Source organism: Pipistrellus kuhlii, unplaced genomic scaffold (assembly GCF_014108245.1).
Source record: "Pipistrellus kuhlii isolate mPipKuh1 unplaced genomic scaffold, mPipKuh1.p scaffold_m20_p_10, whole genome shotgun sequence".
Classification (NCBI taxonomy): Eukaryota; Metazoa; Chordata; class Mammalia; order Chiroptera; family Vespertilionidae; genus Pipistrellus; species Pipistrellus kuhlii.
In genome coordinates, this window is record NW_023425405.1 from 25,818,329 (window position 1) to 25,842,922 (window position 24,594).

General features: G+C 43.8%; 1 protein-coding gene and 1 pseudogene across 7 annotated transcripts in view; both read left to right on the top strand.

Moving 5' to 3' along the window:
* Window positions 1-24,594, top strand: part of RAPGEF5 (Rap guanine nucleotide exchange factor 5) — a 183,866-nt gene that overhangs the window by 16,003 nt on the left and 143,269 nt on the right. For all 7 annotated transcript variants that reach the window (XR_004986512.2, XR_004986511.2, XM_036429202.2 and 4 more), the window contains exons 2-3: window positions 16,990-17,040; window positions 18,479-18,585. Coding sequence is in view for 5 of the 7 variants with exons in the window: in XM_036429202.2 (XP_036285095.1) it covers window positions 16,990-17,040; window positions 18,479-18,585 (158 nt within the window). In the remaining 2 variants the exon portion in view is untranslated. The remainder of the gene's footprint in view (window positions 1-16,989; window positions 17,041-18,478; window positions 18,586-24,594) is intronic.
* LOC118714514 lies at window positions 20,829-23,151 on the top strand (annotated as a pseudogene).

Here is a 24,594-nt window from a genome sequence, read left to right on the forward strand (position 1 = left end):
CAGTTGGGGAGATAAACATGTTAATAGTATTGTAATATAGTTTTACAAAACTGTGCTAACCACGAAATACATGGCATGATAGCCACTATGATAGAACAGAAAGTACCTTAGGAGCACAAAGGGAGAGAATTTACCTCCCTGGACTTGGGTGCTGCAACCTTTTGCAGCAAGTGTTCAAGGATCTGGAGGAGGGGCTGCGACATAAATGGACACACTAAATAAGAAATAAAATGTAGAAGGCATGGGGGAAAGCCAGGCAGAGGCCTCACCCTCTAGTAGAGTAGACTCTCTGAATCTCTGAACCCATGACTTTTTATTTATTGGAATATACATTTTCCATTTAGCAAAGCAAACAGACATATCAAAAGTAAAGTTTGGTAAATAGTAAAATATTATCAGCTTAGGGAATTGCCTTTAGCTATTCAGCCAACAGCAGGGTAATACAATCAGCCCTGCTGATTATCACAGTCCATCAGCCTTCTGAGGCTTCTCATGTTTATTATGACCTGGTCTTAGCCTCCAGCACCTGGGGATGAGAGGAACACTTCAGAGCAGAGATCACATGAGAACTGGGATATGTGTGTTCCCTGGTTCACATCTACATTACGTTGGGAAGGGTGGTATCTAGTTTTATTTTATGTGCTACATCTAAACTAGTCATTTGGGATACAGCTAAAATAAATAGGATTATCTGTTCTTTAAGACCTCAAGAAAGAAATGAGAGCAGTCTGTCAGCAAAAGAACAGACCTGCTGGGTCACATGAAATGCAACACATATAGTTGGAGACTTGTAATGAGCTACTTTCACTGAGTGATTATGCTGCTGACAGTTCTTTGATCTCAAAAATTAAACTTGCTGTTACAGTAAGACAAGAACAAAGCCAAGTGTGAAATAACAATCAAGGTTAGTTATTAGGCAACAAAAGTTGCATATGCAGCACTTTGATTTGCCTAGAGATTTTGACATATTTTACATCAGATATCAATGTGGGTGGTGTGTTAACAGTGCAAAGAGTTTGCTTTATAGACAAAAGAAGACAATCCCATTCTCCGATCTAATACAGCCATATTCTTGTCCTTTTTCGCTGCTATCACCCCACTGGTCCTCTTGCTGGGCCTTCATCGCACTGGACATACTCTAATCTCAGGGCCTTTGCACTTGTTTTCTCTGTCTGAGACTCTCTTTCTCCAGATACCACTCCCCTACTTGAAGTCTTCACTCCAAGGCCATGCTCTCAATGAGGCCCCCTAGCCACCTACTTAAAATTATAACATCTATCTCCTTCTACTGTTCTATTCATATACCACCTTCTAATATAAATAATTGATAATTAAATTATTTATTTTATTTATGATCAGTCTTCTCCCACTAGTATGTAAGCTACCCCAGAGCCAGGATTATTCTCTGTTTTATACATGGTTGTATCCATAGTAAGTTAGACCAGTGGCTAGACTGTAATAGGTTCTCAGTAATACATGTTGAACTGAACATATGGGGGATTGTTTTCCCCATAAAGATTTCTCTAAACAGTACCAAAATTTGTATACATACATATATTTTTCCCCACAAAGCCTCATCATTTTTTAAATCAATAAATATTGTACTGCACCAATACCATTCCCTGTGGGAGCAAGATTGAGGACCATGTAAGGAGCTCACAGTCTGGTGGAGCAACTTGTCTGATTCTGTGTATTATTTCATTAAATTCAGCAAGCTTTGGAGTGCCTACTGTGTGTCAATACTGAATAGGATTCCTGCTCTCTAGAAGCTTTGTGTGGTTTGTGTGTATATGTGTGTGTGTGTCTGTGCGCTCATGCAATAGGCTAGGACTTAAGATTTGTCCCTTTACATGAATTTGCATGGAATACCTTCCCCAGTGCCACTTGGTGCACTCAAGTGGCTCCCAGCTTTTCTCTCTCATGAGGCACAGGAAGGGTGGTGTGCACATGCTAGATCACCCCATGGTTATATGGAACCTCTTTCAACAACTGATGGGCTATTTTTCCATAAGGATTCTGCAAAACGATACATGAAGTTGGTTTTCACATCTTATTCTCCCACCCAGAAAGTTATATTGAAAAAAGATTATTTTAAAAAATAATCTGCTTTGATAAAAAATTTTTATTTATAAACCTCAGTACTCCACTTACTATTAATAAAGCTCTATGGCATATTGCAACCAAGTTTGTCCCGAAAGCTCATTTAATAATAATTGGCTTAGACTAACTATATTATAAGAGATTGAACTTGATTAGCAGGATTAAAAGGGATTACTGGGCAAAGATAGTATTTCAGGACAAGACTAGTTGATAAGACAGCAGAGAAGAGCATGGCCTGTGATAGGGACATTTAGGGATGCCTGACTGAGGCAGGATAGAATGGGGTAAACAGAGTGGATCTGGAAATTGAGGGAAGGTGATTAGTGATCTTGAATTTGTTTTTGTGTTAATCTTGCTAAGAGAAATGGAAAAATCTGTTCATGTAGAGGTTGTCAGATTTTGTATTTAATGCCCTACTAAAAAAATTTCTTTTAAAGAGGGATCTAACATATGACTTCAAACTCTTTTATTTTACAATATAAAGATTGAAAAAGATTCAATAGCTCTTACATTTCATAAGAGAAAGACATTTTAGCATAAAGGCAAAAAAAAAATCCCACAAAAAATAAAGGACTACTCTTCATAATTAAATAAACTTAATTATAAAAACGTTTTTAATGTGCTACATTGTCCTTATTCTTATTGTGCCTCGCATAGACATTTGAGAACCACTTCACACCATACATGGATGGGTTCTGGGACACAAGAAGGTTGAGGCTCTATATGGATGTGATCTAATAGAAGTAAGGTGGCCATCAGAGAGGGATCAGTCTAGGCTTTGGTGTGCAGCACGGAGAAAGGAGAGGTGGGAGGGCTGTGGTTCAGGTCCTTGGGGCAGAGGGCCTGTCCTGAGCGGGTGGGGAGGCATTGGGAATGACAAGGCTGTGAGTTGGGGAAAGATCAGTGCTAGGATTTAGTGATTTTTCCCCCCTGTTTTAATGGACAGCTAAAGTCAGGGGGCACTCAAGCTCCTGGGGTTAAGAAAGCGATAACTGTTGGAAATAAGAGCAAATGGAGACAACAAAGGTTGTCCTTATTCTACACAGAAGGCCTCTTAAATTCCTGGGACTCTTATTTGAGAAATTATGAGAAAGAGTATGTGTGTGTGTAAGTCAGCTTTCCTTTTCATATTAAAAAAAAAGAGGGAAAAGGATGCCTCTATATTTTTATTGATTTTACAGAGAGGAAGGGAGAGGGATAGAGAGTTAAAAACATCCATGAGAGAGAAACATGAATCAGCTGCCTCCTGCACCCCCCTCCCCCGACCTCCCCCTTTACTGGGTATCAAGCCAGCAACCAAGGTATATGCCCTTGACCAGATTCAAACCCAGATCCTTCAGTCTGCTATCCACTGAGCCAAACTGGTTAGAGTGGGTATGCTTTTTAAATGACTAAATGGTGCTATTTATCTCCAGGACACTTTCCGAAGTTTTAGTTACTTGGTTTAGGGAAGGAGAAACCAAATGGCTGCCATTCTGAGCCTCTACTGCCTTGCGGCCTCCATGGAGCGGGAAATGGATGCCTCCCCCTCGGTCCCCTCCCCTACACTTGTCCTCAGGCCGCATCTGCTCTGTGCCAGGTCCCCACCTTCAGCGCCGGATAAGCGGTGTGCCAGCTGCCCTCAAACCCAACCTTGGTTTAGGCGGAGGGAGATAGGGAGAAGATAGCTCTTGTGGGAAGAGAGGCAGCTGACTGGACACAAAGGAGAGTGTTTATTTCTTTTAATCACTCCTGACTTCTTCCAGTTCTTAAATTTCTCTGCGTGTGAAGTCCTGGGAATGGTGGCCTGAAGATACTCACAGCTGCTTTTCACAGCAGACTCGGGTAGAAAATTGCCAACTTCTGTAGCTGGCCACGCGGAATCCACCTGCCTTCTGCCGGAAATCAGGAGCACCTCTGTTTCTTGCTTTCATACATTTCATGATAGCTGCTTCCCACCCTCTAAGATGAGGACTTGGCTCATTTACAAGACAAGTGTGTGCCCTCCTCCCCCATGTCTCCCTCCTCTTCCCAATGTTTCTCAGGTAATTGACTTGTTATTGGGCCAGAGGACAGTGCAGGCTTTTGTGTTCACCTAAGCTTGTCTCTGTAATTGGATTTGGGACGAGTCAGTCAGGGGTCTTGATTGGCAAACAGAGAAACCAACTCTGAAATTACTACAAAGATATTGGAGTGCAGGTTGACCCGCAGAATTGTTGGACGGCTGGAGAGAGGCATCCAAAGGGGAAGGAACCAAAAGCATTTACAGAGCAGAAGCCACAGAATGGAGGCGACACAAGCATAAACGCTGAAACCAGCCTGCTGGGTTTCTTTGCCGCTCACTGCCTGAAGGACCCTGGGAAGTTTCTTACCCATTCTGTGCCTTCGTAGATGACTATGAGTAATGAACACATTGACATTTATAAAAAGTGCTTAACCCAGTGCCTGGCAAATGATAAACAATATATCAATGTTTGGTAAATATATATTCGTGTATGATACACAGGTATTTAGCTGACAGATATATGCCAGGTTGCTCTCTAAGTTACAGAGAGTTTATGTTCGGCACTTCTTTGCTCACACTGGCTTATTACAAATTGTCATCCTTTGCTCAGGGATTTGTTTCAATTCTTTGTGGCTCCCTCAGAAAATTCGGTTCTGGAACATTATTCACATTATTGATGACAGAAGCATGTAGAGATCCCAGTCTATATTTGGGACTTTAGTTTCACTTTGCCACTGTAGGGGTTTAGAACGAGTCACCCCATGATGCGCCTCTGTGGTATGCAAATTATTTGGAGCTAAGGGCAACTGAGACCCTGTGGGCTCAAGAGGAACTTCAGAACCTCCACCTCCAACTATCTAGAGCAATTTGAATTAGGGGCTTTACCCATAATAAGAGATTGTCAGAGATAAACTTTGTATGGCAGGGCTAAATTACTGATTACTGAATATGTGCTTGCCCTATAATTGCCTTCTGAATCCCCAACATGCTTTACTTCATCATCAGCCCAGAATGTCTTATCTACCTCATTTTCCATTTTTTTGCCTCTCAGGTATATGGAGAGTCCCATATACCTGTTATGTATTTATATTTGGTCATTTCCCCCTTGCTAATCTGTTTTATGCCTATTTGAGTATGAGAATAGCCAAAAGAACCCTGGAGGGTAGAGGAGAAAGTTCCTTCATCCACCACCCTGAGGCAGGACAGTAAGCAGCTAGGAAAATTCCCTGACAAGTGGGATGGGGGGAAACTGAGGCAGATGGCTGACTCAAACCAGCCTCACCCAGCACCCTAACTCACCTGCCTCCTTTGCCCTTGCACGACTACTTTCTTAAGCATTGGCCCTCAGCGTCAAAAAATCTTAGGAACAAGGCCTTGGGTCTGTTGACCCCAGAGACAGACTTTTGGTCAAACTAGGGATCTCATCTAGACCTCAGTTGCATTTCAACTCGAGGCTCAGAAAAGCAGCAAAGCCAGATGACATATGGCTAACATCAGGACCTGAGGCAATGACTAATGACCCCCTACCCTAGTGCTGACCGATCAGTAAGGACCATGGCCCTAAAAGGAATACCTGGAAAGCTGAAGAATATTCTATTGAACCCTGGCTGGTGTGACGCAGTTGGTTGGGCATCGTCCTGTTCATCAAGAGGCTGCTGGGTTTGATTCTTAGTCAGGGCACATGCCCAGGTTGTGGGCTCGATCCCTAGTAGGAGGCAGCTGGTCAATGTTTCTCCCTCTCCTTTCTCTCTTCCTAAAAATCAATAAAAATAGTTTTTAAAAATTATATTGAGATCTTCCCCTGAGACCTCCTATAAACTTCCTGCCTTTAGAAAACAAATAAAAACCCTGAAGTAAAGAACCCAGCTCCCTTGCTTGCAAGTTCTCCCCCTGCCCCCAACACACGCACACACACATGGGCACGCATTCACACCTTCTTCAAGCATGTATCCTTGTTTTTTTTCTTCAAGGCTCTTCTTTTGCCTCTGGAACTTGTTTCCCAAGTCCACACAGCCCAACTGGCTCACTTTTTCTGCCTCTGCGCGAAGTAAACTTCCTCTTGCACTAGAGTTCTTGTCTCTGAATTCTTTCTTTGCCAAACTCAAGAACTGAAGTTGCTGAACCAAGAGCCCATCTCGTAGGTAACAACATGCCCTCAGTGATAGTATAGTCAATTTTTTCATCCACTATGTCGTTGTTTATTTGACACTGTGTTTTCATGATCATTAGTAACTTCCCCTTTACTCTTCCTCCTGTTGTTTTATTAAATTATAAACAGCCCAAACGGAAACTCTTGTAGAAGATAAATCACCTGACTTCTATGAAGATTTTTTTGGGCCCACTTCTTTTTAAAATGTAGCAATAATATTTGATGATAAGAAATAACTGGAGATATTTGCAATACATATTCCTTTCCCTTGTCAATTTGGTTAAAGTAAAATTATATCTATCTATTTTTTTGCTAAGATACTCTTTCCTTTAAGTAAGATTGTTGAGTGTTGGTTATTCTGGCAAATCATAGTATTTATTTATAGAGATGCTTTACTTAAAAATTCATTGACTAAGTATATTCCATGCATTGAATATGCTATTTTGGGTCCCATGATTACTTGATTATCCTCTCTTTTTCTGCACACAAACACATATAATATCTAAATATATAATCATGTAATTCTGCCTGAGTATGAATATGTAGATATGTAGGTACTTACAATTTTCATGTATTGAATATTTTGAAAATTCAAGGAGCTAAAATAGTAGAAGTTTTTTTTTTTTTTTTTTTTTAAATATATTTTATTGATTTTGTACGGAGAGGAAGGGAGAGAGATAGAGAGCTAGAAACATCGATGAGAGAGAGTCATTGATCAGCTGCCTCTTGCACACCCCCTACTGGGGATATGCCCGCAACCAAGGTACATGCCCTTGACCGGAATCGAACCCGGGTCCCTTCAGTCCCCAAGCCGACGCTCTATCAATTGAGCCAAACCGGTCTCAGCTAAAATAGTAGAAGTTTTATTTTTTTATTGAGAATATGAGAAGTGTAGAATCATTATAGTGGAATATTAACATTTAATATAAATATATATAGTAAGGAGCTCAGAGTTTATCTCATTGGCAGGCAGGATAAGGAGATTATTAAAAGTGTTCTGGCCGAAATCGGTTTGGCTCAGTGGGTAGAGTGTCGGTCTGCAGACTGAAAGGTCCCAGGTTCAATTCCGGTCAAGGGGCATGTACATTGGTTGTGGGCACATCCCCAGTAGGGAGTGTGCAAGAGGCAGCTGATTGATGTTTCTCTCTCATCAATGTTTCTAGCTTTCTATCCCTCTCCCTTTCTCTCTGTAAAAAATCAATAAAATATATTTTTTAAAGTGTTCTGTTTCAATTATATACATATGTATACATGTTTATGAGACCTGTGTCATCATGTACAATGTACTCATTGTGGGTTGCAGTCAAAAAGTTTGAAAGGCAAAGATTTATTTATTAAGTATTTTCATTGATTTCAGAGATAAGGCAGAGGGATCAGAGATATAGAAACATAAGTGTTGAGAGAGTATCATTGATTGGCTGTCTCCTGCACGCCCTGCACTGGGGACTGATCGGGAATGGAACCGTAACCTTCTGGTTCCTACGTCGATGCTCATCCACTAAGCCATGCTGGCTGGTCAAAAGGCAAAGATTTAAATAAAGAGCCACAACCTCTCCAATTGTGTCTCAGCTCAGTTTGTAGTGGGCTCCCTCAGGCACAGAAGAGTGTGAGAAAAAGAGAGACCGTGGTTGAAGATTAAATGCATCACACAATGGTTAATAGGACTGTGATTGTGTCTAAGTGTTTGCTATCCAGCTGGAGATACATAGATAGGACTTAACTGGGAGTTATGTGAAAGGAATTGCCTGCCATGAGTCATGGAATTAATTTACAATTGGAAAGCTTTCAAAAACAAGTTTCCCTGTGTGTGTCAAATGTAGTTGGTAATAAGAAGTGGGGACTGACTTTTGAAAACCTTTGTTAGCATTGAATTGGCTACAGAAATGTGGGTGAGAGTAGAGGTAGGAAGTGCTTTGCCAGGAAAGAGCCAAGATCTATTCATTGCAGCAGGAACCGCCCTCATTTTTACCTTCAGATTTAAGGCCTTAGTTATACCAATGACTTTTGTGCTGCATTTAAATACATTTATAGGAAGAAAACATGGGCACACAATTGTGTTAACTGCTGGAGCTTCATTTGCTGGTAATTATACTTCCATTTTTAAAAATATACATCTTTGTATTGATTTTAGAGAGGAAGGGAGAGAGAAGAGGGGGAAGAGAGAGGAGAGAGAGAGAGAGAGAGAGAGAGAGAGAGAGAGAGAGAGAGAGAGAGAGGGAGAGAGAGAGAGAGAGAGAAACATTAATGATTAGAATCATTGAATCATTGAACAGCTGTCCTGACTGAGAATTGAACCAGTGACCTCTTGGTTCCTGGGTTGACACTCAACTACTGAGCCACACTGGCAGGGTTTAAAGGCTCTTTAAAACCCCCCTTTCTTCCACAGCTTGAGAACTTGGTCCCTGTCTGCATGGGAGGTCTGAGTGCTGACAACATTCTCTTGTACAGAACTGGAGAGTTGCCACTGGGGATTCAGGAAAAAAAGTCATGGACAATGAAGCCCATGAGGCTGGGATGGAAGCATAAACTCTTGCTTATGACTCTGATGAAGCCAGTGTCCTATATGTGAGGATCATGATTAATAAAAAATTGAATGTGCAATTTTCATATCCAAGAGAAATGAACGCAGTGCCTGTAGTCTGAGGCAGAGAGGGAGTTTAGATGTTACTAGAAAGTACATTGACCGTGTGCCTTCTTGTCACATGTTACGTGTAGCTGCCACATAGTCCATTGTGTAGCTCTCGTTCTTCCCTTGGAAGTTGATATCTGACCTGGCTGTGTGCAGACAATTACATTCAAACACTGGGAATCCCCACATTAATGATATTTACTTCCTCAATTGTTTTCTTTGGATGCTGTTAGCTCTGAGTATTCAGAGGTCAATGGCCAGAGAAAGTGGTCCCAAACCATTCAGCATTTTGGCCACAAAGCAAGACACTCTGAGCACTGATGTTATTAGAAAAGGAATTTTGGGCGAAACCCAACTTATAGCCCGTATATAGGTCACAAGGGCATTTTTGAAATGGAGGGACCGGCCCATCCCTTCTTGCTGTGCTGTGTGAAATTGTCCCACTGTAGTCTCTCCTTCACTCTTCCTTATTCTGTCCCAGAAGCTCCTTCTGCTTGACCTCCGTGTGCTCCTTGTGTTCCTGTCTCTTCAGGGCAGGCTGCGAGTGGCTAAATGAACTCCACTGAGCAGAAAGGGGAAGTAGAGTCTTAACTGTCTGATCTTCTTGGCTCTTCACCTACAGGCTTATATTCCTCTTCCCCACGCACAAATACACCCACATTAGAGATAACTGAAGTCTGAATCTCTTTCTGACCATCGACATGTTCTTAACCCTTTATGTATGAAAGGTTCTCTTTTCATCTGTGTAACCTGTCCTTTTCATCTGTTCGCCTGTCCTTTTAGGCTTGGAGGTGGAGGGGAGAGGTATGAGTGGGGTATCTTACTTTTAAGGTACTAGATTTTATTTTCTAGTTATAAAAGTAATATACTTAATATAAAAAAGCTGGAAGTTTGGAAAGAACCAAAAATCTACCAGACACTGATCACACAAAGACCATTGTTCTTAACACTTTGGAATACTAGGATAATATTCCTTTCTCCTTGTTTGAGTTGACCTCGCATTGCCTCTTCTGTTTTACTGAACTCCCTGTCCCTGCCACTTTCTCCAAAATATTTCCACGTGTTACAAGATCTTTAAAATATTTGTAACGGCTGCATAATATTTCGCCATGTACCTGGATGAAGAAGTGGGCGGGGTAGAGCTGGATGGAGCTGGAATGGGGGTGGGCAGCAGGGAGCTCTGGGAGGCTGAGCTGCTCCATGGAGCACCCTAGGAGGAAGGGTGTGGGGTTACTGTTCCCAGCATTGAGATTAGCTGAGCGGGGGCCTAAGGAGGGTGCTGTCTGCCCGGTAGTTTTAGTAGCATGCCAGGTTAGCAGCTGCTGTGGGGAAAGGGGAATTTCCAGAGGGAAACCAGAGATCCCCTGCATTCCAAAGCATCTGACGGCTGCTATGGTGACCTGTGGGCCTTCACTTCGTGCTTCGTTTCTAGCTCTGACTGAAGGGGTCACTGGTTCTGTTTGCCGGGACTGGAGCAGTGCCAGGGTGGAAAGGTGGGGGTGGGGAAGGCGGGAAACGGCCTGAAAGGGCCTGTCTGTGATGGATTATGAGAGAAAAGAAAGGCTGTCTAGACAGGTGAGAAGAAATCACTTGGTGGGAAGGTTAGAAGGAAGGTGATTCAGTGGAGGAAGAAGGAAACTGAAGTCCATGTCAAGGTCCTGGAGAGTGGAAGCATGTAGCTGCCAGCGTCAGTGCTGCCTGGTACTGATTAGGCTCTGCCCGGTCCAGGGAGGGGCCTGAGGAGGTAGTGACCCCGTTTTGAACCCTGCACTTCGTGGAACCCCGTCTCAGTAAATTAAGAGATGTGAGTTAGGGTAAGAGGAAAGGCGAACAAGATGTGAATGAAATTCTGGTGCTGCAGTATGACTCTTGGAATGTATTAGAAAAGTAGACGGAAATGAAAGAAACGTGGCTATAAAGTGAGCTTTTAATTTAAAATCTTTGATTTTTAAGAAGACAAGTACGAGAGGTTTAAAGGCTGATTGAGAAGCGGTGTAATGGAGCCTGGAGATTTTCTGTTTTACTGGCAAACAAGTGTTAGGCTTTTTTTTGGGGGGGGGGGGGAGGGGGGGGTGTGTGGGGAGAAAAACATTGATTGCCTCATTTGGGTCCTTGTCCTGGTCCAGACTCACACTGCCTTTCTTTGTCAGTTTCTTGCCGTCTCTCTCAGTCTGAGGTCGCCCCTCCATGTTGTTTGGGCTTTTATTTTTGTTTGTTTGGTTTTGCTCTTTCATAACCTTGACTATGTCTGCAGAGTGCAGTCTAGTTATATAGAAGAATGACCGTCAATGTGGAAGGGTCTGATGTTTTCTCATTAAAGTCAGGTATGCATTTTGATAAAAATACCATAGAAGTGTCTTTTTTTTTTTTTTTTTATCAGGGTATCATATCAATAGCAGGCAAACGATGTCAGCTTGTCTTATGACTGATAATAACTTTTGTCACAGCAAGGTGATGTCTACTGGAAAGTTATCTTTTTTCCTCTGCCCATTCCTATCTTCTGGGGAGAGACACCGTGCTTCTCACTAGACTGTGTCCATAGCCTGTATCTCAGTATACTTTTCCCACACATTATGGCGTCTGCTGATGATTCCTGTCTGCAGCATTCAGCACGGTGGTGCCTGCTGAATGGGGACTTCTGTTTCCCTCTTTTTATGGCATTTAGTCATGGAGTCACTGCAAAAGGAAAAGCTTCCCCCCTCAAAAACAAAACAAAATAAAACACACAAAACAACACCACATTTATATATTCAATTATTCTACCTGTAAGTACTCACGGGTGTTTAGTCTCTGAGTTATAATGTAGTACTTTCATTGTTTTGCGGCTCAGATTGTCCCAGGTTTGGTCCGTGAGAGTTTCCTAGAGTTTGCGGCTGTGGGAAGGGCTCATCGGGGAGTCCGGGGCTGACTGGGGGTTGGTGCTAAGACAAGTCAGGATTCCAAAGAAAGGCGGAGATAGGAAAGCTGGGTGATGTGACTGTGGAGCCAGGTATTTTTGCTTGAGTTTTACATGTAAAGGCTTTTATGTGATTGCATTCACCGAGGAAGCCCACCCTGTTAGGCAACACTATTTTCTCACTTTTCAAAGCAGTGAGAAGAAAGGTATTTTCCCCAGGAATGAACGAAAACAAGTTGGTGGTGCCTTTGGGTTTGTTTCTGTTGTACCTGTTGTGTCCATATTTCCAAGAAGCTGTAGGTTCTTGCTGATTTATGTCCTTAGGCAGGCGAGATTGTGAAAGACTTACAGGTGTTCCTAGAATCCTCTGTTTTTTGTTGTTGTTGTTGTTGTTTTGTTTTTATGTTAGCTTTTAAGTGGACAAACATGTTTATTCTAGAAGAGTCCTTCAGTAATGGGAAGTAACAATGAAGCCGAATGCCGTGGATGCCATTGAAAGAAAATGCCCTTTCGGGAGGGGTGAGGGTGCTGCGCTGCTCTGCAGACACTAAGGCATCGTGGCTGAGGGCTGTGTCTGGGCTGGGGTATGTGAAAACACAAACCACACAGACAGGTGCAAGGCGGCGAAACACTGGCTCTTTGTTCTGCACCAGGTAGACTTAGAAGCGCGGCGTTATTGGTCAAATGGCTGATTCCTCTGCTGTGCTGTGAACTCAGCCGGGAGTGTGAATAAGGCGGTGTTTTGAGAATGCTCCAAGCCTCTTGGCTGTGGTGGATGATGAGAGGTTCAAATGGCCCATCTCATCCACAGATTTTGATTGTTTTTCTCACCCCCGGGTTGGAATTGCCTGGGGAGATTGGCAAAAAGCAGCAGGTAGTGCCAGAAGTTCGAGTTCCGTGGCCTGAACACCTGTTTTGCTTTGTTTGTTTTAGTTTCCTAGGTGGTTCTAATTCATATGCCATATCTAGTGGATGCTACTTGTGATGTCCTCATGCAGTTAAATGTACTTGTTTGTCATGTTCCTCTTAAATCACCACATTCTAAGGTAGAAGATACGAACTCAGTAATTCATTTAATTATTATTATTTTTTTAAACACTTCTTAAACAAATTTTTTTAATCCTCACCTGAGGATATGCTTATTGATTTTAGAGAGAACGTTGATTGGTCGCCTTCCCTAAGAGCCCTGACTGGGACTCCAACCCGCATCTTTCTGAGGGTGCACAGGACAACCACTGGCCGGGCAGTTATTGCTGTTTCACAACATGCAGCCCGTTACAGGAGAGTGGTGGCTTTAGAACCGTCACTTTAGCCTCAGTCCTGGCTCTGTCACTTCCCAGCTCAGGGGCAGTAAGTAAACTTTAGTTTCTGTCACCCTCCGGCCTCTTGTCTGTAAAAATAGGAATAGATGGGTACAGTGACTATTATGGGAAAGTGCTCAAGACGAGGTGAGTGCTCAGAAAGCGTTTTTGCAACCTTCCCTTTCACTCCACACAACTTAGAGCCATGGAATAAAAGTGCTTTCAAGAACATCATGGGCTTTGATGTGGCCAGGCGATGCTGAGAAGATATGACCAGTGCCCTTTATGGCTGTGACTGGCTGCTGGGAGCTGGTTCCTTGGGGAAATGGTGGTGGGCCTGCATGGTCACCAGAGCTGGCTGCCCTGCCCTTCCATGTCACCAGTTGGCTCATGTCTCCTGTTTACATTGTGCTTAACTTGTGATGGCCATGTAATTCTCAAGCCAACATGGTGGCTGGAATTCTGTCCTTTTAACCTGACCACGCTTTGATTGAGAGGCGAGTGTATCCTGTGGCTTAAAAAGGACCCAGCATCTTAGCACTCCACCACACTGCCTACCCGATCACAACTTTTATTGTCTTAGTTCATAATCTCTACTGCAGGTGCCCTCCGGGCACTTATGGAGCTTTCTGGCTTCCTAGGATGGTAAGAAATCCAAGGATACTTAGTCTACCTCATCACCTACTTGGTCCCCGAGAATGGCAAAAGGACAGTGGCCGGAGGTGATAGAAAGTTCTGTCATGAACTGAATTCGCAAGTTATCCATACACTTGGTGGTTCTTGTTGGTGCCTGTTTGTAATAGAGCAGGTCCCACAAATCGGCCTTTCTCCTTCGATTTCTCTCTCCCCTCAGTAGCCTAAGTACTTTAACTCAATCCAAGGAGCATATTAAGATGACCTTTAAGAGCTGATAAGAAATGTGCCTTAAGTCTATTATATAGTTTATCAAGATACTTTTAGTGACTGGAATGAATTTCATGCTCGGTTCACACCCAGCCTCACAGACTATTATAGTTTAGCTTTAGTAGACACCTGACTCAAACACAAAAAACAAACAAACAAACAAACAAAAAAAGCCATGAAGGTAATATGTGATTGTTAATCAATTATCCTTTTGAGTTATACCATTATTTTTTTTTTTTTCTGGAAGCTAATATTAAAGGGTTGTAATTTTCTAATACCTGTTTAAAATACGCAGTTTGCCTAGAATCATCTAGGAAATCCTTTTTCATGGTTTATTAAAATGGAAAGGAGAAGAAATATATTTGAATTACAATCTAATTTTATTTGTACTGTTAGCAGTCTTTTCTCTATGGGTGTCCGTATGTCTTTCATGAAAGACTCGTGGCATCGAATATAAGTAATTCTAGGACATTGGAAACAAGGGCACTGTGTTTATGAGGTGTGGCGGTGGAGCATGTTGAAAGGGGAGGGGGGTGCACTGTCCAGAGGGTTCTTGTACGGCTGCCAGGTAGGTGCTGGCAGAGCACGCTGTGAGGTGATGTGGGGCAGGCAGCCTCGGGCTCCTGTGGGCTGGTCCTCTGTGGATGAAACGATGCAGCAATTCTTTCCCAATCCTATTAAAAACGAGGTAACGGATGGGTCGCTCCTCCACACCCTTCTCCCGTTAAGTCTCTAGCACCTGCTATTTTTGCAACAACTTACGTAGAGTGGCCTCTAACAAAAGAGAGCGTAGTTATGATTTTAAATGTAAGAAACCAGGACTTGGCGGAGCTCTGCAGAGAGCTCAGTGGAGTTCCACAGCGACCGACCAGGGGCACTAATGAAACCAAGCTGCCCCCCGCCCCCCCGCCCGTTTAAGAGAGGGCTTCGGGGAGTGTCTGACTGCAGGTCTAGGTATTGTGTTCTGTATAAGGCAGTTCTGGTGTTGCTCTTGTCCGTTCCCTGTGGGCCAGCAGCTTATCTAACCCCGTTATCTAGTCAGCAGGGAAGAATCCCTTTGCTTTATTTACTCACCTTACCAATCCTTTCAGACAAGCCATCCAGGGGCCGCTGCCATGAGTGGGACTGGGAGGACAAGGCTAGGGCTGAGACAGGCAGGTCTAGGTTGGCAGCAGAGAGAAAGGGAACGGGCTGCTTTCTTTTGTGGAAGTGCCCCTGCCTGGCTCTTTAGAGCTTGTTTCTGCCTAAATGCTTTCTTTTTTAACTAGATCATAGGCAGTATTTGCTTTTCCGAGCTGATCCACGCAAATAGATGAGTAATAAAGATTGTCAGGTCTGGCCTGCTATATTGATCTTTAAAAGTCGCTCTGTTGAGGAGGGAAATCACTTTTCATGATGATTCATCGTCAAATTATAAATCTGGTGCATATGCAAATTTTAAATTGTTCAGTATTTCAGTAAGTGAATACATTACCAAGGCTGGATGGCAGAAGCCCCGGGAAGAGACAGTTGGGAGTGGGAAGGGGGAGGTGAGTATTTTCTTTTAGGACACGGGGATTCAACATGGCCTCTCTACCTTATAAATGTCCTTTTCTTTGAAGCCATTGCAAGGCTTTAGCAGGGCGTACCCATTGGCATTTTTGGGTGAAGCGTCTATATGTCTATTTCAGTTTAATTAGAAGATAAGTAGTGTGGGAGGCGTGTGGAGGGGAAGAGGCGGAAGGGGAATTCTGTCTTACATTACATTTTGGTAGAAGCTTCAGATGCCGGATATGGTTTGTAAATTTAGCAAATTCGAAGAAATGGAGGCGGCAGACTAAAAACCATGGGATCTGAACAGACAGCAAGCCTAGGAATAAAGGAGCAAGGAGCTTTTCAAACATAGGCTGGAGGCTCAGGAAATGTTAGTTCCTCCGCTCTTTTCCCTGCAGTGGGAAAGACAATTTCCCATGGTGCTTAAGCACCCATGGGTGATGGTGCTGCCTGCTGGATTGTTCGGTGGGAAAAATTAGCTCCTGTGTTACTGAGTGGATGAAGAGATACAGATATCTACAATAACTGGGTAGAAAAATGAAGATTGCTGAGCTGGGTGCCGTGAACACAAAGCTGTGGAGTATTGGAGTGGCAGGGTCTTCTGATGAGTACATCTTGAAGAATAAACCCAGGTAGCACCCTAGCCAGTTTGGCTCGGTGGATAGAGCATTGGCCCTTGGACTGAAGGGTCCTGGGTTTGATTCCGGCCTAAGGCCTGTACCTGGGTTGCAGGCTCGATCCCTGGCCCTGGTCAGGTATGCAGAGGCAACCAAATTGATGTGTCTCTTTCACATCAATTTTTCTCCCTCACTGTCTCACTCTCTCCCTTTCACTCTCTCTAAAAATCAATGGATTAACAAACAAACAAAGAACCCACAAAGAACCCAGGTAGTGAGGTGGAAAGAGACCACTAGTTGCTGGTGGACGGCAGACCGGTGGACCCAGAACGGCAGGCTGGGGGTGTGTGGATTGATGCACATAAGCAATAGGAGCCCCACTATCAGATGAGGGGGTGGCTTAGAGACATTTGTGTAGGGGGGGGGGGGGGTGGGCGGGGGTGGTTTGCAGGATGGCCGGAGAGGGCGTGACTAGACTAAAGGGCAGGGAAATCTGTCATACAGCTGCAGCAGCGGTTCCGGCGGGTGGGTTGAAAGCTTAGTTAGACTGTGAACATGGACAGGAGAAGGAAAGGAGAAATGGAACCAAAATCACATGAAGAACCAAGTGACAAGTACAAAAACACCCCAGTCTTTCTGTTACACTTTTTAAACTTGCACTCTGTAGGTTGGGAGCCGTTCGAATGGTATGTCCTGTCCCATGGGAGTGCATGTCAACCAGGCACTTACAGCATGAGAATAAGGACGTTAGTGCTCTGGGACTAGATGTTTAAGCTCATCTGTCAGCAGGGACAGCTCCTGGGCCTTCCACTGCTGCGCGTAGGGTACAACGATTTCTACTTGGTTCTGATTTGCCCCCCTTTTTCTTTTAAAATAGACTCTCCAGAGAAGGATTTCCAATCCATACCTCGAGCACACTTCTTCCCAGGTATGATTCTTTTCTCTCTTATTGTAGTTTCTGAAACAGCGGTTCGCAGACCTTGATGGTGAATTCTCTAGTCACAATTGTCCTCTGTGCTCCTGACCATGCCGTCTCCTTCCCCGGGGTGACCCAGCCAGAGTCAGATGAGATGTCCGGGTAGCTGGGTCAGAATTCAAGATGTTCACTAGATAGGAAAAAAGATTTCCCCATCATCCACGCCCTTTGCACGAATGCATTATCAATATGGCAGAGTTTAATACATAATATAAACATTTTCAATTTCCTGTATAGAAACACTGTATTAAAAAATGGTGGGTATTTAACACTGAAAACTGGCAAGGGGATTATTTATGCTTACATTTATCTAATAGTAGAATGCCACAAATGCTCATGGGTGAGAAAAGATGAGGAGCCTCTATCATGTTGTCAGAGAGTTGCATTTTTAAAACAACAGGAGCTGGGGAGCTTTGTGAGGACAGAGACCTTTTTGGCCTTTATCCATGATCGTATCCCCAGCGTCATTAAATGTCTACCTGAATGATTGAGGGACTGCATCCTGGTACCACATCAGGACCAGTCAAGTGCCCGCTGACTTGTACCTCTCTTAGGGTAATAGTTTCTGTCATCTGACTTGTTCACGTTCTTTTTAAGTTTTAACGTGTTAAAAGTAAGTCATTTTCTGTCCTCACTTTCTCATAGGGTTGTGTTTAGGAGGTGATAACAGGAACATTAAAAAGTGTGAGGATGGGGTGGAATCATTCCCTGTTAAGTTATAATCAATATATTATCCATTTGCTTGCTTTGAGCGAAGATATATATTTTACTGAGGCAAATTTTGTAGGTGCAGAAAGAGTTCTCCAAGAAACAAGGGAACAGATATGAATACCTACCCCCTGTGTATACGAATTCTCATGAGCCTTCACTTATGAAGACAGTTCATTGTCACTCAGCTCCTTCATTAGGACAGCACAATGCACTGGGGCAGCGGGGGGAGGGCAACTATGAGGGAAGAGGGTGAATTAAAGGACTTGGAATATGAGAAATTAATTTTCCCCTGTCTCCCATCTTCCAAGTCCTTTATATGGATGTGTTAATCAATATGGCAGAGCTAATGCATAATAAAAATAGTCCTTGATTTGCCTTATTGATAGAAACACCATGTTTTTACTACTAAAAACAGTGGGTATTTTATACTAAAAACTTATGTAAAATATATTATTTGTAATTTTAGTCGAAACCGTTTAGCATACAGAAAATAGCTGTTAGAGTTTCATAGCATAAATGAACCAACAGCAAAAGTAAAATAAAATAGGTAGCTGAGCTTGTAGCTGCATAAGTGTCTTAAGCTTATGGATTTGGTCATTATTTTTTTTTATATAGTATGCTCAAAAATTATGGCATGATTATTCTACATTGACAGGTAATGTTTGTTTTTTCCACTTAGATTTATGGGGAGAATTCTTCTTGTGCAGGAAGAGCACTGAGGAATATCATTATCGTCCAGGCAGCTGATCTGATCAAGGACAGAGTGAACCTCAAGGGATTTTACAGGTAACACAGTTTTCTAACATCTTGTCAGAAAAAAAAAAAAAAAGTGTTAAAATCTTAAGCCTGGTCACAGAGACAGGCTGTATCAGGAGCAGAAGGGGTTGGTCAGTTTGTGTGAGGTGTCCTTTGGGTCACTGGTGATGACTTGTCTCTTCTTTAAACGTAGCTAAGTGTTTGTTGACAGTTGGACTCCTGGTTCTGAAGTTAGGGTCTGGCATCCCCAGGTGTGGATGGGGTCCTGAGAGAGCCTCTGCTTCCTCTGAGCTGGGACAGTTTAGCATAATTTTATTGGGCGTGTTCTACATGGCGACGCCAATAAATATAGTTCCCCCTTCAGGGGCCTTAGCAAGCCTCTGAGAGGACTCTCGGGTCCATGGGCTGAGAGACTTTGCTCAGCTCGCCAGGTGGGAGTGAGAATCCCCTTGGGTGCTCTGAAGAGCAGGAGGGGCAGGTTGGTGGAGGGATGGCATTTCTCTGTCTTGGCTAGTGAATAAGGGCAGAGGCGCTAGAGTAAACGGGTGGGTTAGAGGCCTGCTTTAAAGAAAGCTGGACCAAGAGAGTAGTCACTTGGAAGGATTGGAGCCCATATTTTCATTTTCTGGAGGTTAAAAAAAAAGGTTTTTTTTATTGATTTTTATTGATTTCAGAGGGGAAGGAAGAGGGAGAGAGAGATAAAAATATCAATGATGAGAGAGAATCATTGATTGGCTGCCTCCTGCAAGCCCTTCTCCCCCTGGGGATTGAGCCCATAACCCGGGCATGTGCCCTTGACTAGAATCGAATCCAGGACCATTCAGTCCACAGGCCAACGCTCTATCCACCAAGCCAAATCGGCTAGGGCCAAAAGTTTTTTTTAGTAGTCTTCCATATTTTTATGTTAGGTAAAGATATTAAACCACACCAAATAATACCAGAAGAAAACTACAAAAGGAAAAAAACCAAAACCCTATCATTGGTTTTCATTATTCTTTCTTATAGAAATGAAATCATAATACCATAAAGAATAGGAAGAATAGGAAGAATAAATGACAGCAAAAAAGTAGGAAAAAGGTCATTTCTTTAAACTTAGACATGTCTGATTTTTTTTTTTTAAGAACTGTACAGATCTTTGGATTTAGTTGTGAGTGAGCTAATAAGATTCATTTTTTTTTAATTGACAAGAGAGAGAGAGAAAAAAATTGTTGTTCCTTTTATTTATGCAGTCACTGGTTGAATCTTGTATGATCCCTGACTGGAGAGCAAACTCACAACCTTGGGGTGTCGGGATGATGCTCTAACCAACTGAGCTCTCCAGCTGGGTTCATGGGATTCACTTTCACCACACAAAAGGCTGTGTGTGATGTCTGTCATTGTTCTGTTTTGTTTCTTTATGTGATCTCTATAGACATAGATTGAAAAAAGAATGGAGAGATATACATTAGTTGTGTTCATGGAAAGAACCATCCATCCAAGTTAGAACACACTGGAGGGAATAGAATGAGGAAAGAGCATGAGTTTTTGCTGTTTCAGATTCCCAACGGTCAGGCCAGAACCTCCCTTCTCTTAAAATCTAAGGACTAATGCATGGCCTGGGTATAAAGACAAAGTGCCAATATGGTGGCCCACAAGGGACCATTTTCGTGTGTCTGGTAGTGCATTATGGGGAAGTGTTCCCTGCACACCGCACGAGAATTACTTTCAGAGCTGGTCTCCGAATAGCATCGCCCCATTTATATTCGAGATTAAAGTTGTGTCTGCACTGTCATGAAATAATTGCTAAAAATGTAACAGAAGGAAGCTAAGAGATAGCAAACGTTCAGCTCCAGAGATTGTGAAAAGAATGCTTTGTTATAGCAATCACATGGCCTTGTACCTAGCCACCTCTGTATCACAGTGTTCCTACCTCAGGCGCGACTGTGGTGAGGTCTGCATGTCCCTGGAACTGTTTCTGTGTTCAGTACAACGCCGGGAACAAGAGCTGCTGTCCATGTTCAGATTGCTCCCTCCCCACCGTCTCAGTTTCCCTCCTCACCACTCTCCTTAAATCCTGTGGATCTGGGCATTTTAACTGCTTTGTTGCGGGCCTGGTCAGAAGTCCGGGGAGGATGAGTTTAATGCAGTGGCAGCTCACCTCCTTGCTAACCGCTGTCGGGGCAGTGTTGTGTTTTCACATATGGACTCAGCCCTGACCCCCTAACAGAGCGAGCTCTTCCCAGTGACAAGGGAGAACTGGGGGTTGGGGCTTTGTGGTCATCAGCATCACTGGGATGCCAGTTAGAATCCAGGACTCTCAGGCCCCACCCACACTCTCCGTCCTACCTCAGAACCTGCAGGTTAGCCAGATCTCTCAGGTCATGCTTAACCATGATTTTGAGGACCCCCCAGTCTGAGAAATTTCTCCACCATCACCTGTGAACAAACATGTGTGCCCACCCGTCCAGCCACCTTTTGCAGTGTAACAGTTTGGTTGATTCAGTAAATGTTCCGTCCTGGCCTTTCATGTTCCACACCGTAGGTTGAGGAGCTGGACCGTTCTGAGAATAAGGATTACAAACGATACAGTGTTTAATCCGTGTGATAACTGTGCTCCAAGCAATTAGTGTGAAGATGCTGGCTAATTGACAGAGGTGTTGAGGAATTAATTAACACTTTGAGCCTTTCACATGATAGGTGTCCTATCGAATTAGAAGTTTATATTGGTCTAATTAACTGTTTCGTTGTGATCTGTTTTCTCATTTTGTTTAAGGAAACACATCCATTTATTTGACTGTTAACCTGTTTAATGTCTTATTGCTAACCTGCAATTAAGCATGTCCGGTATTGCATTAATTGCCTTAGGCAGGCGTCTTCAAACTACGGCCCGAGGGCCACATGCGGCCCGCAGAGGAGTCTGATCCGGCCCGCCAGGTTTTTTGGGCAGTGAGCGCAGCCAAGGTGTTACAGTAGGAATTAGTAGTTCATATAGTCCGGCCCTCCAGCTCTCTGAGGGACCGTGATCTGGCCCCCACTTTAAAAAGTTTGAGGACCCCTGCTAGAGTATCTTACGAACAGCAATGCTATACCAAAACGGTGACGCGTTATTGAAAGCTAGAATGTTTGATCAGACCTCTCAACAGAAAAAGCTTATTTTTTTCTTCACTCTAGGAAATGAAGTGCCTCTCGGCCTATCTTTGTGTTGTTGGTTACTGTGTGATTTCTAGCTATTTGTGCCTATGTCAGTCACAGAAGATAGGCAATATTTTTCTGTTTTAGGAATACAAATAAAGTTTACATCTTTTGGTCCTTAAATACCAAATATTGAATGAACATAGCCATTCACATGATACATCATTTAAAAAAAATCATTTTGGTGACAGTTTCGCATAAGAGAGAGTGGGATTCAATGAAATTTCTGCAAATGAGAACCTACATTTCAGCAAGCTTTCTTCTCTGGGTTTTCCATCACAGGCTCATAAAGATGGAAAAGGAGGCATGAGATACTTTTTGTAACACCCAGATGGGACAGTCTTTGAATATGTTTTAGGACAGATCACAGAGAATATTGTGTTGGTGTGTGTGGTTAGTAGAATCCTTCACACACATCTGCATTCGTGGGTGTTATGATCTAGGTTCCTTAGCCAGATTATATTAAAAAGAATCACAGTCAAAGGGATTCCCCTTTGATACAAATGCTAAAATTTAATCTCTGAAAAGTAGCAAACAAAATTCTCTATCAGCCACTGTGTTTCAACTTTACCGAACCCTCTTGGAATTATTTTGTTCTTATTAAAGAGACTAGGTAGGCCCTGGCCGGTGTGGCTCAGTTGGTTGCGCGTCATCCCATGCACCAGAAGGTCACTGGTTTGATTCCAGGTCAGGGTACACGCCCAGGTTGTGCACTCAATCCCAAGTAGGGGCGTCCAAGTAGGGGGGTGCAGGAGGAAGCCGATCAGTTTTTCTTTCACATAGATGTTTCTCTCTCCTTTTCCATTCCTCTCCTCCAAAATCAATGAAAACTGTTTTTTAAAAAGAGACTAGAGCCGGAACCTCGGCTTAACCAGGCGCATGCTCAATGCCCAGGGCACTCGTGTCCTGCACATGCGTTCATCACTTGACCTCATATGGCCAACAGGAACACCAGGATTTGGGGGACAAAGCGCGGCCCTGCAAGCAGTTGGTGGGTCTAGAGCGTGACTCACCCTTGCCAGCTCCTGCGCTGCCCAATTCCCTGCTGTCCCACTGCCCTGCAACCACAGACAGCCACGTCTGAGGAGAAGCCCAAGGAGCGAGTGAAGACAGAATGACCACATCAATCTGAAAGTGGCTGGCAGAATGGCTCCGTGGTCCAGTTCAAGATTAAGAGACACACATCCTGAGCAAGCTGATGAAGCCCCACTGCGAGCGGCAGGGCTGCCAATGAGACAGATTAGGTCCCGGTTCGATGGGCAGCCAATGACTGAAGCAGACATCCCGGCCCAGGTGGAGATGGAGGATGAAGACACCGTCGATGTGTTCCTGCAGCAAACAGGAGGCTCACGGCTGACTCTTGGGGTGTGGTCTATAGAGGGACGGGCCCTCTTTGTCACCGTCTTAGCATTTGCTGTTGAATAGTGAACACGTGACCATGCCCGTCACCAAGGAGCCTGCAGGAACCAAGGACGTCCACAGAAATTCCTTTCCACTGAGACAGACTGCGGGTGCCACTCAAAACTGTCTGCAGGGCCCGAGTCCTTACCGGGAACCGGGCCAGTCAGTAGTCATGTCTGTTTAGGAAAATGAGTTGCAAGGTTTTGGGGGTTCGTTTTTGCTCTCATTTTTGTCTTCCCCCTCTCACAACATTTCCCCGAAGCTTGTTGTGTGATTGTCCCTTTTTAGCTTAGTGGGGGATCTGATCCCCCTGCTTATTCCATGGTAGAGCGCTCACATCACCAAAGTGGGGGTGCTTCTGTGGGCAAGTTTTGGGAGCATTGTGGGGAGACAAACTTCCACTTAACTGTTTATTGAAGGTCCACTTACTGTCCTAAAGGTTTCTTCAATGCTAAATAGTGCAAGTTTATGAGAATATGGTAAAGTTGAAGGGAGAATACTAGAATGCTTTTTAAAAATATTTTTTATTGATTTTATTACAGAGAGGAAGGGAGAGGGATAGAGAGTTAGAAACATCGATCAGCTGCCTCCTTCACAGCCCCCACTGGGGATGTGCCCACAACCAAGGTACATGCCCTTGACCAGAATCAAACCTGGGACCCTTCAGTCTGCAGGCCAGTGCTCTATCCACTGAGCCAAACCGGTTAGGGCTGGAATGCTTTTTAAAAGGTGAAAAGAAAAATACCTGAGCCCCTCAGTAGCATGGGCCTGGATTCTCAGTTCCTCTCGTGTCCCCTGGCATAGGGCCAGGCCAGGGCCCCTGACAGTGCATGGGCAAAAGAGGGCGCAGCAGATATTGGCTTTCCTCCTCCTCCTCCTTCTTCTTCTTCCTCTTCTTCTTCCTCCTCCACTTCTTCTTCTCCTTCTTCTCCTCCTCCCTCCCTCCCTCCCTCCCTCCTCCTCCTCCCCCTCCTCCTCCTCCTCCTCCTCCTCCCCTCCTCCTCCTCCCCCTCCTCCTCTTCCTTCTCCTCCCTCCTCCTCCTCCTTCTCCTCCCTCCTCCTCTTCCTTCTCTTCCTTCTCCTCCCTCCTCCTCCTTCTCTTCCTCCTCCTCCTTCTCCTCCTCTTCCTCCTCTTCCTTCTCCTCCTCTTCCTTCTTCTTCTTCTTTAAGTTTTCAATTACAGTTTATATTCAATATTATTTTGTATTAGTTGCAGGTGTCCCCTTTTAATACAGAGGAAAGCAATTCCCATATTTCTTAGTTGACAGTAGTATGTGGCCTCAGATTTCTTCCAGTATTTGCTCCTGATGAATAATTATGGTCTTTCTATAAAATAGTACGATCAAGTATTGCTGATGTTCTTGTCTCAAAGAGCTACTTGAAAGTGTGGTTACAAATGGGCCCCGATGCAAAGACGACTTCTTGTTGTTCTCACGGACTGTGCTTTGCTGTTTCCTGGCATTGGCT